Here is a 15253-nt window from a genome sequence, read left to right as displayed (position 1 = left end):
ATTGACTTTCAATTAAAGTCTTATCACTCAAGTTCCAAGTCAAGTACCGGCGTCAAAATGTGCAAGTCTCATGTCACGATGACAGTTGGCTTGGCGTTACGCTAAGTCAACAAACCAAAGTCTCAAGTCAAGTCTGTAGTCCTAAGCTACAACATCTGAATACAATCATTTTATATACCTTTGTTGTGGCATTACATTAGAAGAAAAAAATATATAGTCAGACTTGACTAGGACTTGAGACTTTGGTTGGCAGGGCATTTTGGTCTGTTCAGCAGTCAGCAGTGTGAGCCAGCACTCCCCCTGTGTGTGTTTTAGAGATTTTAGCTGAGAACTTTTGGTTTGTTGACTCCGGCCATCTTGACTCGAGACTTGCCTATTTTGACTTGGGAGTTGACTTGGAACTTGAGCGGTAACAGTTCAGACTCGCTTTTCACTTGAATGTCAATGACCTGTTCCCACTGGGGCTGCTGAACAGGTGTTGACGTCAATATTGTAACTCGACGCATCGTTTTTATAAAATTTTAATACAATTACTTTTATGATCTCCAAAATGCTTCGATCCATAGTAAGAAATGTTTTCGTTACATAATTGTTGGAGTAGATCAAATGATAACTAAACAAAGATGTGGTTTTACAATGTGCAAAGTGAGATGGCAGACCACAGCGGCAGCAGCGTTACGCATGAGCACCTGAAGAGGAAACACACAGGAGCGATTCGGGACGATGGACCACCAGCGTAGGCAAAACCACCTTAAGTGTTGTCTATTCATGCTTATTAAATTAGCATTAGAACAGAGAGCTTTTTAATATCTTTTGTCCTTGTAGCTGCTAAATACACTCATTATTAAAGCCGTAAAGTTGTGTCTCTGCTACATTAGAATCTTCATTGAATAAGTGTTTATGAAAATGTTATGGTTAAAATCTGGGTTATTTTTCTATGCTCTAACTGAAACGAAAACAAACACTAACATAAACATATTTGTGAAGTGAAATAAAAATGAAAACCATATTTTTTAAAATATAAAATAAATAAAATGCAGGACTTTATGCTCCACTAACCGAATATTTTAAGCATGAGGATACAGAAAATCTATATGGATTATTAACTTTTTGGAATCACAATACGCATCTCAATGTTCTAGGTATACTACTGATCTGCTTGTGGAAATGTGGGCAATACTGTGGTGAAAAGCCGATGTACATTATCTAAAGCCCTGCAATGGCATTGCAGCAGACATTAATAATGGATGCTATACATGACAATTTAAGGTTCGGTATATTTAATTAGAGTTTGGGTGTGTTATGCATTAGTCATTTTATATATTGTGCCTCATGTGTTTCCGGTATGCAGCAGGTAATGTGCGCTGGGTGGGTGCGGTCCCACCAGGGAGGGGAAGGAGGATCTCTTAAGAAGTTCTTTTGGTAGCTGGTTGTAAGAAACTGTCCGACTTTTTCTTTCAGTTTCTACAGCATGCTGGTTTGTTGTTAAAATTAAGCAGTCAAGTTGATTTTTCTGAAGGAAAATTAATTGCTTAGATCAGTCCACCAACTGATAAAATAGTCGATAGATTAATCTACAGAAAAATAGTCGTTAGTGGCAGCCCCAGATCCCACCTCTGCAATGCAGCCTATTGCTGCCCTAGTGGCCTGAGAGAAGAGGCGTGGTTCTCTGCCAGGGTCCCTGCCCTGCCGCTCATTGCATGCAGGTCATGCTGAACCAAAGCAAAGCCTTGGCCAGCCTCTTACCGCCGGCACGCCGCAACCTGCAGGCCTCTGAAAAACCGGCCAAAACATACTGGAACCTATAGTGGAAACCCGAGTGAGAGGCGACACAAACCAGAGGGACAAGAGTTTGCATCGGGTCGCCCTGCACTGAACACCAGCAACCCCCAAAAATAATACTCCACCTGAGCCTGGTGTAGCCTTTGCTATTTTGGGACTTGGGACAGCGTCTGATGGCTGGCCTGTCTTCGCAGGAACCCATTATATTTAACGTTATAATGACATTATAATTAGCAACAGTGTCACGACGGCACATTCAAATGTCCAGGAGATGCAAAGCAGGTGTTAGTATAGGCGGCAGCAGATGAACAAGTAACCACATTCTTACAAAGCCTGTGAGACAAGCACAAGGCTCCATGCCAGCTAAAAGGGCTGCAATTAGCATTACCGCAAGCAGCCAATGAGCTTCCTCATCCTTTTCATTAGAAGCCTATCGGGGTACTGATCTCTCCTCTTTCGCTCGCATACTTTCCTTGCTGCACCATTTGCTTTCATTATCCCTCCATCACTCTCCAGCTCGAAAGCACAATTATCTTAATGCCCTCCTTCCTTTGGGTGATCTTTCCCAATGATGCCTCATTTTCTATACACCCACTTCTCTGGAAAAGACAGAGCAGCCCTTCTTGTACTATGGAGGACAGTGCGCCTGGGCGGACACAGGACTCCCGAGTGGCCAAACACTGTCTGAATAGGTAGAGCACACTTGTCACATGCACAAAAACCCACAGAAACCATGAGGAAGATGCCCGGATTCGGGGGACAGACGCAGAGGGAGAGAGATGGAGACTTACTGGGATGTTCCATGGGTACACAATCCACATCGATGTTGAGGGTTCCTGGGATGGTTTGCAGCTTGCTGGTCTTCTCTGCCCTGTGGAGATACCATTCAGTGAATCCAGGAGCACTGAACCAACTCTGAGGCGGATGGAGGGACGACACCCGGATCTCCACGGGAAAAGGATTTTCATGCCGTACCTCCTGTACTCGGAGACGAGCTTGATCAGGTCATCTGTGGAGATCTTGTTGCTCTCCTGCTTGAAGAGTGGGGAGAAGCGGGATTCCCTGTCCACAGTGCCATGATTGTCTTTGAACGCAGGCCTAGGATGGGAGAGAAATCCTAAGACTCTAAGACCCAGGGGAAATCCTCTACCATATGCTGTCATGTGACAGGAAGCTCTCCGCACACATCAGAAATATTCCCAGCCACTATGGTACAGTCAGGTCTGTGAAGTTAAGGTCTCTTATAAAACCTGCCCGAATCACTGCAGGGCTTTCTGGTCGTGTTAAACACGGTAATAAAGAGGCCCCCTCCATATCACACTTACCTCACAGACCAGCCGAAGGGCATCCTGTATTTTCCAAGTTTACTACAGAACTGCTTGTTGGATTTCAGCATTTTCTGAACGGTCTGCGCAGATATTTGGAGACAAAATGGGAAATGAGAAGCATGTTACTATGCCACGACGAACGCACTCAGGCTTACAGCGCCGGCATTGGCGGAAGTGGGCCCGGCGCCGGAGCTCAAATCGGGCCAGGCGCTAAGGCTGCCAGAGACTGTCTGATGCCTTCTGTTCGCTAACTTAAGCTCGGGGACGACGGCCAAGTTTATGAATTCCATGGTGGGGGAGGGGGGAAATTCTGCTCTTTTTGAAAAAATTGATTAGAAAACCATCTGGATTCAGAATTACTGAGGATTCAAGCTTTTTAAGCTCTGGAATTTCTGCTTGGCATACCAGTGCATTTCCGTATCAAACATTTGTTTAAATAAATCCAATTTACATCTACAGGAATTTTTTTCTACCTTTTCCCACATGAAAAAATACTGAAAAATGCGCAAGAGAAAGGCCATGTAATTTTGCCATGTAAATGTATTCATGTAGCTGCATTTACGTCGACATACTACACAAAACGGCTGGATGTTGCTTAGCAAATAGTTGCTTGGGAAACTGCGTAATGGCGAATGTGTTCATGTTCAGTGCTGTGCATCACCTTGCTGGAGTCTGTGCTCTTTATGTAAGGCTCCGCCCCACTGGTGATGTTTCCCATCAGCACCTTCTCCACCCGGGCCAGCAGCACGATGTCAGTGTGGGGATTCGTCACCGAGAAGATGGCCTGATTCACATGCATGCGTGAGAATGGGCACACGGGTGCATACAGATATGCATGCAGCTGCGCAGCCGGGCACATTGAAGTGCACAGATGCACGTACGTACAGACGGACAGATACAGAGTATAGACGGATGCACAAATGACAGACCCATAGACACGTAGATCTATACAGACACAGAGAGACAAACCGACAGGAACAGACACCCCCAGAAATAGTGTAAATGATAAGACACCCCCCTCCCTGCCGCTGAGGATACCTCCCCTCCACATCGCAGGCCCGGAGGCCAGCTGTCCCTCTCAGGCTTCCGTACCTGCTTGGGGTAGCACAGCCAACTGTCCAGATCCGGAGTCAGCTGACAGGCACTGGGCCTGGTGTCCGTGGGTGAGCCCAGGCCATTCTCCTGCGCGGCGCCGGGGTTCCCTGGGACCCCAGAGGTCCCAGAACCGACGAGCATCTGCCTCACAGTCTCGTGGTTCATGTCCACATGGAAGTCGGCTGACACTTTGCGGCCCTCACGCACATCGAGGAGCGCCACTGTCACAAAGAAGGGCTCGATCTGTGGGGGGGGCGGAAGGAGGGTCAAAGATGGCAGGAAATACGCTGCAGTCCTCCCTGTGCTGAAGCATGCTGGGAAATGGTGGGAAGCATATGGCTGCTCAACCCAGGAGCGGCGCCGTTATCCTGCCATGTCAGCTCATGTCCCACTGGTTACTATGTCAGATTAAATGAAGCAGTGACTGGCAGTTCACCATAACCGTGCCCATTATTGGCTGGTGAGGTGGGCGGCCGGTGGGGACTCACGTTGGTTGAGAGCCCGTTCTCAGTGTCGCTAACGCAACCCTGCAGTGTCAGAATCAGGCTGTGGCACCGAATCATCAGCCTCCGGCCCAGCTTCTCCTCAAAGGGCCGGACCGCAACAGGTCCGCCGGCCTGCCCTTCACCCCGGGGGCTACGCAGCACCTGCCAGGGCAATATCCATCGTCAGTAGAGCCCAGCCTCCCGAACCGAGCCCCCCCCAAAGCCGCCCCAGGTACTCACAGGCACGTCGGGGTCCAGCATGAACAGGTTGAGTCGCCCGTCCGTCCGAGACGCCTGCACCTGCTCCTCTGTCTCCGAGATGTACTGGCAGCACAGAGCACAGGATTCACAGCTCATACACCACAAACACAGACACGCTGAGCACATGGAAGCTACCAGAACAGGAGTAAAGACCAGGAATAAACCCTCTACAGACTAGGAGATAGCAGGGGCAGTAAACATGCTCTTATTCCAGAACATTTTCTTCCAGACCGTGTGAGCGGTACCCACTTTGGCCAGTTCTGGGTTCATGGTGTCCTCCGAGGCCTCGTCATTCTCCAGAATGCTCACGTCGCTCAGTTCTGTCATATCTGCTGCAAGAATCAATTCAAAGAACTTTCCAGAGGGCCTACATATGCAAAGAGGTCTCCTAACATACCAATACCAAAAACGATAAAACACTGATTTCCCTTTGGCTTTACAGAAGATTACAGTCTGAACTGCAGTTTCATCACTGGGTGCTTTCCAGTTGTGGATATGCTGTGCTTTTAACAGAGAACCCATAGGAGACGTTCATCATCTGCTTTGCGCTCTCTCTCACCCTGTCTGGCATCAGACAGATCGATGCTCTTGCGGTCCAGGGCAGGGCCCTCAGGAGGGCTGATCTGCAGGATCCGGTTCAGGGTGCCGATCCAGTCCTCCATGTCCTGCTCGCTCTCGGCCGCCAACACGAAGTACGTCACCTCGTTCATCTTCAGCTCAAAGGCGTGCTTCCGCAGCCGATTATTCTGTGGGGGAGGGTGGGCTATGTTAGCCCTGCCGTCGGTGGGCCAAAGTGTGCGGCTTTTAGCATCGGCTAACATGGTAACAGGAAGACCTGAGCCGCCGTGCTGAGAGCCAAGATTGTTAACCCTCTGTGGTCGAGTGCATCGTGGACGATGCAGCGTATTTTTACGTCTATGTCAGCTTATATCTCGCTGAAATCTTTATGTAGAAACACGAAAAAAACGCTGACTAAATCCATTGTCCATAGTATTAAAGCTTTTAAAATTAGGTTAAATTGGCGAAAAAGTAAACCATGTCACCTTACTTTGTTTTGCCTGCTTGGGGGGCGTGTAGTACCGCCCTCACCTGAAGATCACTATTCGCATTCTAAACTGCCGCATTACCGCATATTCAAATCGCATTCGCATGGTAATTTCATGAACAATGCAGTGGTGAAACACGATCCAGATACATCCCCATGAGCACCATAAAAGGGGGGGGGTGGCCAGGTGTGATTGGCTCATGCAAACATATGAGAGCTCCTAAGTATTCAATGAAAGGAGACCAGAAATAGTGACACGAGTTCGGTTTTTCTTATTTATTTACCCAAATGAATGTTGCAACTACACCATTTAGTCATCTTCATGTAGCCAAGACTTTGGTGATCAGATATCTGCGATCAAAACTAACTGCCACCATTGCTTACTATGTACTTTTATAATGTTTCTGCAAGTGTTCCAAACTGCAGTGTTGCTCAGTGGAAGTGTGTTCCCTACCCCTAGACCCCAGAGGGTTAACATGGTGCCCCTGCAGGATGGGAAACCGCTGAACTGAAACAAGAACATGAATTTAGCTGCGATTTTCAGGCCACCTCAGCGCATGTCTATATGAGACATGCTGCTTTCCGCCATATACTGCTCTGCAGCGGTAATAAAGGCCAAGAGTTACAGCCTGCAGCTTTCAAAGCCCAGTACTATTTATGTCTCTCGAGGGCTGCTAACTTCGCTAACCATGCTAGCTGTGTTTCCACCCTATTGCCTAGGCACTGCGACTGTGTGCGTACTTGTTTCAGTTCTGGGTTGGGGTTTTTTTTTCCCACATTTGGCCACAAGGTCATTTCCGCACAAGTGTGCGACGGCCTACGCACCGGGACCACGCCCGTACAGGAGTCGAGGAAGATGCAGCCTTTAGGTTCCTTGGAGATCTTCTCGTCCTTATAAAAGTTCATGATGTAGGAGTTGTCCGTCAACTGCGTCAGCTGGAAGAACCTCCTTTTGAAAGACTGCGCAAAGAAAACGGACCGTGACTGTCGGAACCTGTCGACTGCAGAAAACGCCTTGAGCAGAATGTGGCAACCAGCGGACCACTTGACATTTCTGACCGTGGAACCGGCACTGGTTGGTTTCTCAGGAGGAAGTGGAATGGCCTTGATTACGTGGGTGTTAGACACAGAACGGCCGCCCAGTACGGGAGAGAGCACAGGGAACAGTGACATGGGCCTGGGTATAAAAGTCATTGGGAAGGTAACGGATAAATTAGGGGGCAATGGGTGGAGGATGCTAGAATATTGGGTTTATTAATACTGTTAATTAATCTCTGTTCAAAACATGCACAAGACACCTGATCCCCTCATCCTAAAGCCAGCAAGGAGCTCTGGAGTAGGGGCAGGAATGGTGTAAGAGAGCAGGGAAACAGAGCCAGAAGTGGGGGGGGGGTCCTTACCCGGACGGTGATGCTGTTGTTGACTGTGCTGTTGAAGTTCCCCTTGTATAGCCAGCCAGATTTGAAGACCCCCCCACTGCTCCCGCCACCACCTCCCCCACCCCCTTTGGATGATGAGAGGGATGTGGTGTCCTGGGGGGGGGGGGGGAGAGATAAAGGTGGTGAGGCTCCCTGCAGAGACTGGACATTCTTCATGTGAAATGTCAGAAACATTTTATCAGTTTATTCATTTATCCAGAATGGCTTAGGACTGCAGGACTCATCACAGAAGCCAAACTGAAGGGGGGCGCTGGGCTCTGGTTCGCCCAGGTTCGAGCCTGACCTCGTCCTTGTCCACCTCCTCGTGGTCGATCTCGAAGGAGTGACTCGGCAGCTTCTCAGGTTTGAGCAGCTTCCTGTGGGGAGGGGGTAGAGGAATAGTCACGCTACATAACTGGGATCCATCGGGGCGGGGGGCTGTCTCATCTGATGAACCGGCATGCAACCCCCCCTACCCCCACCCCGGCTGGTGTGTGCTGACCCGTGTTGCGTTTATGGTTGTTTGTAGCTAGTCGTTTGGCCGATTTTATATCACTCTGCCCATCGCATCTCCTGGGTTCCCCAAAGCCCAGCCCCCGAGATCACTACACCCCCACTGTCTGCCAATTGCACGATAGCTGGTCTGCAAGCCTTTTGAGGAGGGATCCCACGCCTGGTCAGCTTTTATGAGGCTGGCCGACACCTACGGCGCCTCTTGTGACATGTTTGGAAGGGGGGGGCAAATTGGATGGATGGCGAGAGCTTCCCTCCCCCCTGTGGAGCAGTGCTGGACCAGTTAGGGATAAGGACCCTTCTACAAGTCGCTTTCAAAGCAGGAAGTTAACCTGTGAGCCAGTGGGTGACAGTGGCAGCTATCAGAGGTGGATCGTTCAGGTTCAGAAAGTACAAATTCAGACCAAGATTTTCTTTAAACCAACCAGTTGAGTATGAAGAATCACCAAAGAGGGCTGTGTGTCACTGTGTCACTGATGCCCAAGGGTTCTCAGGCTGTACGACCATCGCGCGCCTGAGGGTGACATGCAGGGATGGTGGGCTCAGCACGGTGCCTATTTGTGTCACCGCTACGTAGCTATCCCAGAGCCTGGCCCCAGCACTCAGGGGCACACCGGGGCCCCGCCTCGCCCACAGGGGAGGTTCCTCCAGATGTCCCCTGACATCGTTTATCTCTTTGGCTGAAAGGAGACCGGACAACACACTTCCCGGTTTGGAGGGGTGAACCTCAGGTCCCTTGGCGGATGACCGAGAAGGACCGTGTTCGCTCTCGAGGGCCGGCCCCATTCGGTACTTACTTGGGCAGCTGTCGATAGTCCCCCCCGTAGACCTCGGACGTGTAGCTGACCACGTGGAGAGGGGAGCTGTAGTAGCTGCATGCCTACAAGAGGAAGCAGGACTACAGTCATTAAACCTCCCCAGAACTGCAGCATCAGGAGCTATCTTTACCCTGCGCTGCCCACAGAAATTTTCTGACAGCTACGCTCCCCTCTAAAAAAGCAGGTGAGGTCACCACAATTCACAAAGCCCCTGAACCCCCCCACCAGGCACGCTAGATATAGCCAGCGTGTGTTTTCGGGGCCCACGCTGGACAGGGCGGCCATGTCATTGTGGTGTGGGATAACGTGCAATTACATGCAGGGGCGGCCAGGGAGGCAGACAGAACTGGAAAGGGATCAATTAACAGAAAAAGAGGAACAGGCCTGGGGGGGTGGTGAGATAAGCAAGTCCTGTTACTGTTTTATGACTGTACTCATGGGGAAGGGAGATCTGGAAGTCCCTCCCCCATCCAATACCCTGTGTAGGGTATCGATCCTGCCCCAGGATCACATGATCACATGGGGGCCCAGGAGTCGATATAGTGAACTATGAATAGGCTTTGCAGAGCGTACAGGGTCTCTCAGTGGTTCAGCCCCCCCCTTGTCAATAATGGACTAATGGAGTCCCCTGATCAAGACTTACAGCGGCCCAGATACCCCACCTACCGGGTCTCCCAGTGCAAATTAAATGTGTGAGCCCCCCCCCCCCCCCCCATGCACCCACCTGTCTGACCAGCAGACTGGCTGCCTTCTCTGCCCCTGCAGGCACTGTGGTGTGTGATGTATGGCTCTCCAGGGGCACCGTGGACACCTGATGGGGTGGAGAAGGGAAAGTGTGAGCAGGACACTAATGAAGGCCGTGCACCATTTTTACACACAGAGCACGCTGCACGTCCCCCCCCCCCCCCCCACATTCATGCCAGGCAGCAAGACGGGACTTCAGCTCTCCCTCAATAACAGCATCCGGCTTCCTAGAACGTGCAAACCTCATTTTCGGGAATCCGACACAGCGATGAAAAATGAGACATTTTAGCATAAGGAGGATGAAAGACTCTTTAACAATGTTAAAGCCCCGTAAGCAGGAGGGGATGGCAGACGCCGCGGCATTAAAAGGCACCCGATACGCGGCTCGCTTTGATTTATTGCCCCCCTGCGGCGGGGCACTCAGAGAGCATTAAAAATACTTCAAGCAAATTACGATTGTGCATTACTGAGCGAGGCCTCGGAGTGTCCTGGTCTGACCGTGCAGAATCACCGCTTCACGCATCCCCACTTAAGGTCATCTGTGCTTTAACAGACAACTTAACTCGCTAATTAAGTAGCCGGCGTCGATTTGGGAGATGGCTCACTCGGGGAATTGAAAAGGGAACATGTGAAAATGTCAAATTACTTTTCATTGTCCGGGTTTGCTCACAAACACGGAGGGTAAAAGACGCGGAAAGGTGCTTGTGTTTTTTAAAGGGGTGTGAAGTTCATTTCCAAGCGGCGGTTCCTGTTCCAGCTGCTCACGCCGGTTCTGCTTCCGCCTCGGCGCCTCACTCAGAGCCTTTTGGGTCCACCGAATGTCGCTCAGATGCACGGGCAGGGGCCGGCATCATGGCTCGCCATAGTAACTGGGCGTCATGGAAACGGTCTGCGTTACGGAGGGCGTCGGTGCCGGACCCCGCAGCCCAGAAGGATTTACTGCTCGCTTTCTATGTGGCCGGCTGGCGGGGGGGCGGGGGATCGGCTAGGTTCTGCATGGGGTCCCACAATGGGAGACAGCAGGTCGAGCTGCTGCATACGCTGGCTTCCCCTGCGCTGCTCTTCCTCTTCAGAGATCTGCACGACTCAGTGGGTCACATCCTATTTCTGCCCAGGCCGTCAACATCCGAGCTGACTCTCACTTCCACCCCCGACCCCCGCCCCGGAGTTGTGCTGCAGAGACGTGTTTCAGGCAGCCTCTGAAGCGTGCCTGAGCGTGTGCGAGTGTGCGTGTGTAGGGATGCATTGTGACCGTGACCTGTCACTGTGACCCTGCATGCACAGAGCTGGCGAGTTCATGCAAACTCAGCAGACAAGAGCCCAAAAAGTCATCTGACGATTTAATTACAGCGATGAGCATTTTGCTGCAAACCTAAAAGCCGAGCACGCCCCTACCCATCCACGGCAGCCTCACAGTCGCCTTTGTCGGATTTACAGAAGTAAGTTTGACCCAGGGAGGTCTTACACTGACCAATTAGCATGGGAGATTGGCTCCGCCACAAGCCCCCACGCGACCCCAGGGCTGGCCTGACTGAATATGGGTACACTGCGGGGCGTTTGGATCCCGCCAGGGAACTTTCTGTTGTACCTAAACACCCAGCACTACCACTGTATGACCACACAAAGGCCTTCCTGTCTCAACATGTGCCGATGAAAGGGGACAATTAAAAAGAGAGAGAGAGAGAAAAGATTCAGACAAACAGCACACAGACTGGCAGGTCAAGTTGGTCCGGGAAAAGCAGCTAATGGCTGCCCAGACAGACGGGTAGCAACTTATTGTCCGGTGTGCGCGCACACGCTCTCACACACGCATACACACGCACCGTGAAGTCATCATCGGGGAAGAGAATCAGGTCTTCCAGGGAGTCCTCCTTCAGCTCGCCGTCCAGCTCAGAGATGACAGCTTCGTAATCCAGAGGCTCGATCAGCTTCGCCTTCTCCTGCTGCAGAAAACAGATGCGAAAACCCCATCAAACGACTGCTCCGACTGCACCCGCACGGGGCCACACGCCTTCGGCCCTGCGTGTCGGGGTGCTCGGCTGAACGGGGCACCTGAACGCCGTCTGCTGCAGCTCTGTGTTCAGTCCCACCTTAAGTCGCTGCCATCATCATACCTGGTGGCTGTTTGCTCGCAGGAGGAAAATCATGCCATTAAAATGTGCAGAGAATTTACAGCAATTACATGGGATAATTATATTAGACCTTAATAACAGGAAATATCTGCCACTCCTGTAAATTTAAGTTTAAACACGGGAAATGACACCAAAACAGACAGGCGCACAGAACGAGACAGTTTGAGTAAATGTTTGGCATAAAGCACAGTGCACATGGCAACAAGATGTTATCAAACTCAGGGATCAAAGGTCACCTTCGGCTGCCAGTCACAGCTCTTTCTTGTACCATGTGGAGGTGTGTGTGTGGGGGGGGCTTTCCCCGCACCCCTCATTGCTGCCCCCACACTGCAGTCCGCAAGACCCCCACCCCCTTCCACCAAAACAGGGCTTCTACAAGTCTTAAGGAACCACCCCCCCCACCCCCCCCCACAGAGATGACGATAACGAAGACAGCAGAAACCGCAGCACCGCCCAGCACTGTCATCCTGCTACGGGGTCTCATGGTACTTTCCACCATGGGACGGGAGTGGAAAAGCTCTGAGGCTAAACGCAGACACACGGCCGCTATGAGTGCACATGCCAAGACACGCCTGCTTGGGCAGCTTGTGCTCACGGGGGGGGGGGGGGGGGGGGGGGGGGCGTCAATGGACAATGGAGATTAATATTCAGGCCTGACACTCACACGCCGGCCAGAGCACATGACTGCACTCGACACACCCAGGTCAGGATGAGAACCACGGTCACTGCACTCGACTAGCAGAGGTTCATGCGGGAAACCCCTCCCACAATACAACTGCAATTGCCTCCAATGAGGGACACCCCCCACAGCTTAACTGTAAATATGCTCAGTGAAGGACGCAGTGTTACAGTAACACCCCTTAACAAGGGACACCCCCCACAACATAGCCGTAAAGGTTCTCAACGACGGACACCCCCCACAGTGTTTACAGTAACACCCCTTAATGACGGTCATCGCCCCACAACATATCAGTAAAGGCACTTATTGATGGATCCCCCACAACAGCGTTACAGAAATGGCCCTTAATGAAGCCCCCCCCCTCCCCAATAGGAGAATGCAGTTGCTACAGGTAATTAAGGATTCACATCTTCATTAATTTCATTTTTGTATTTGATATCTGTCACACCCTTTGGGACTGTGACATCACGGGGTCTCACTTCAGCTTCTCTGCCCTCAGAACCTGCCCCTTCAGCGCCATGCTGGCACTGCCTGACATTCTCCCCCAGGTAAATACGTCACACCGCGCCCCCCCAAATGGGTGCTACATTCTCCCAGATGCCAAGCAGACCATCCTGGGCCATCATGGCTTCACTTTCGTGGCCCGTTACTCTCAGCGACTCTTAGATGATGTCACCGCCGCTATTTTCCGCTGCAGGAAGTTTCAATGCGAGCGCGCCGAACGCCTGCCCCTCTCAAGGTTGTGTTCATCCACTCTGCAGGTGGAAAGCATAGGAACACGCAGAAGGAGGAAACATCACCGCCACACGCCGCGGGGGACAAGCACTCCCACAGCCAGGAAACATTAACCAGCTAAAACGTCTGTGCGAGTCCGACCGTCTGAAATGAACCGTTCCTGGTTTCCGGTGCCGATTAGCCACTGCCACACAGGTGCTCGCGAACGGCACCTGACCTCACTGCGTTACTGCGCACACCCAGCCCGTCTGGTGAGCGCCTCTAAATCGTACATCGTTTCAGTCACACGCGGGGGGGGGGGGGGGGCCGAGGCGCGCAGACGGATGAGTAGGAGAGCTGAAGCGAGGGACAGAAAGAGAGGGAGGAGGAGAGACGGAGAGGGAGCCGTGGAGGACGAGAGCCAGGAGCCGGCGAGGAGCGCAGAGGCGCAGAGGGGGCGCCTGGGGTACGTACGCAGCTCAGTCGGCTGAAGTTGGCCCGTGTGCGTTTGCCCTTGGTCTTCTTGCGAAAAGTGATCTTGCTCCTGAAGCTCATGCTGGTGACCGAGGTAACGGGGCTGACAGACAGACGACGGACAGACAGATGAGCGTGACCTGCCTCGGCAACGGCACGCAGAAGTTCCATGTGACTTAGCACCACAAGCGGCAAAGAGGAAGTCCTCTGACAGGGCGCTGATGTCACCGCTGGGGGGGGGAGGGGCGGCCAAAACCAGCCTCACTCCAAGCCCCCTCTTTCTGCTTCTCTCCACAACCCCCCCCACTCCCCCCGCTCCCCACAGGTTGATTTATACACGCTTTTCTTTGCACAGGCACAGGGAGGAGCAGGAACGGCAGGCAGACATGCCCCCCCCCCCACCCCAATCACCTGCTGCTACCCCAACTTCTGTAAAACTGACACAGGAAGTGCATGATATGCGCAGTCAGAGTGCGCTGGCTTGTGGTCGAACTCGTTTGCTACACTCGATCCTCTCCTCTGCATCCGTGCCTTCGCCACCTTGCTCCCCAAACCTCATCCACTACCTCTGTGCCTCCTGTGTCTCCTGCTCCGACACAGGGCCCAAAATCCTGTTTTTATCTGTTATGTATGTCAGTTGACCCACCGTCTCACAATGTGAGGTATAAATACTCTCAAAATAAGATATGATACATTTACAGAAGCCCATCTGAGTGTGTGGGCATCATACATTGTGGTGTCGCATACATACAGAGATCGCCCCCCCCCCCCCCCACTTCCTGCCTGACAGATGTCAAAGCCCCTCATGTCAGCTCAGCCCTGAATCAAAACCCAGCTGCTGCACAGTGTTCGGAACCATCTCTCGAAGGGGGCATGGAGGGAAACCCAACTGACACAACCCAACATTCTCCAGATGAGAGACAAGAGACAGCGTGTTGAGTTACGGCTGGTTAAGACCTGTCTGATTCAGTTTCATACAAGAGAAAATGTACATAGGACTTTAGACATGCCTGCTATTACTGCTGCTAATTAAGCTAATGAGCATCGCAAATCTCATTTACCCAAACGGTAAAGACAAAGGATGGAGCACCGGTAACTGGCCACCAGGACACGGAATCCACACCGACGCCCCCCCCCTTGTGAATGTCTAATTCAGGCTGTGGCGAGGCACATACATAAACCCCCGCTATCGTTTTAAAGGAAAAAGTATTTTTCTTCATTCGCAGAACGGAGATCTTTAAAACCAAGCGGCAGTTACACAAGGAAGGAACCAGTGAACCGAAGGCAGGACTCAGTACAGGACAAGCGCTAATTCCCATAGTAGCTGACAGGGTTGAAACGGCCTTTTCCTGGTTATATAAGTATTCATTTTAACCCCACTGATCTTTATTAAGAAATAAAAACTTTTCCGTTCCAGATCCATCCATCTGTACAGCACTGGAGTCCCATTAATTCAGCCCGTCACTCATGGAATCATTTTGACATATGACGCCCAATCCTTAAAACTGACTGCACCTCCCATACGCTCCTTGGACGGTACACTGTGTCCCCCCCCCCCAGCCCCTGAGGGCTTCTCGGAACATGCTCCTGACAGGGGACTTTGAACTGGCGCTCACACGAGATGGTGATGGAGAGGAGTTGGAGATCTGTGCTGAATTTCAGTCTTAATTTGCTGGGATGGCAGAAACTGGACAAAGTGTTTCGGGTGCTTAGATTCACCTGTTTCTCTTCCGGTGCTGCTAGGAATCTCCCAACTGTCGCTGAA

At 51.5% G+C, this 15253-nt stretch overlaps 1 protein-coding gene across 1 annotated transcript in view; it reads right to left on the bottom strand.

Annotated features, from left to right (window-relative positions):
• Nucleotides 1-15253, bottom strand: part of dock10 (dedicator of cytokinesis 10) — a 41885-nt gene that overhangs the window by 23862 nt on the left and 2770 nt on the right. Inside the window, 15 exon segments of the mRNA XM_049003617.1 lie at nt 2574-2653; nt 2758-2880; nt 3108-3190; nt 3772-3894; nt 4203-4448; nt 4694-4852; nt 4931-5014; nt 5201-5283; nt 5511-5697; nt 6822-6956; nt 7397-7528; nt 7719-7791; nt 8725-8807; nt 9470-9556; nt 11313-11432. Coding sequence (XP_048859574.1) covers nt 2574-2653; nt 2758-2880; nt 3108-3190; nt 3772-3894; nt 4203-4448; nt 4694-4852; nt 4931-5014; nt 5201-5283; nt 5511-5697; nt 6822-6956; nt 7397-7528; nt 7719-7791; nt 8725-8807; nt 9470-9556; nt 11313-11432 — 1798 coding nt within the window.

The sequence above is a fragment of the Brienomyrus brachyistius genome, unplaced genomic scaffold (genome assembly GCF_023856365.1).
Source record: "Brienomyrus brachyistius isolate T26 unplaced genomic scaffold, BBRACH_0.4 scaffold85, whole genome shotgun sequence".
NCBI lineage: Eukaryota > Metazoa > Chordata > Actinopteri > Osteoglossiformes > Mormyridae > Brienomyrus > Brienomyrus brachyistius.
This window is presented reverse-complemented; position numbering and strand designations above follow the sequence as displayed.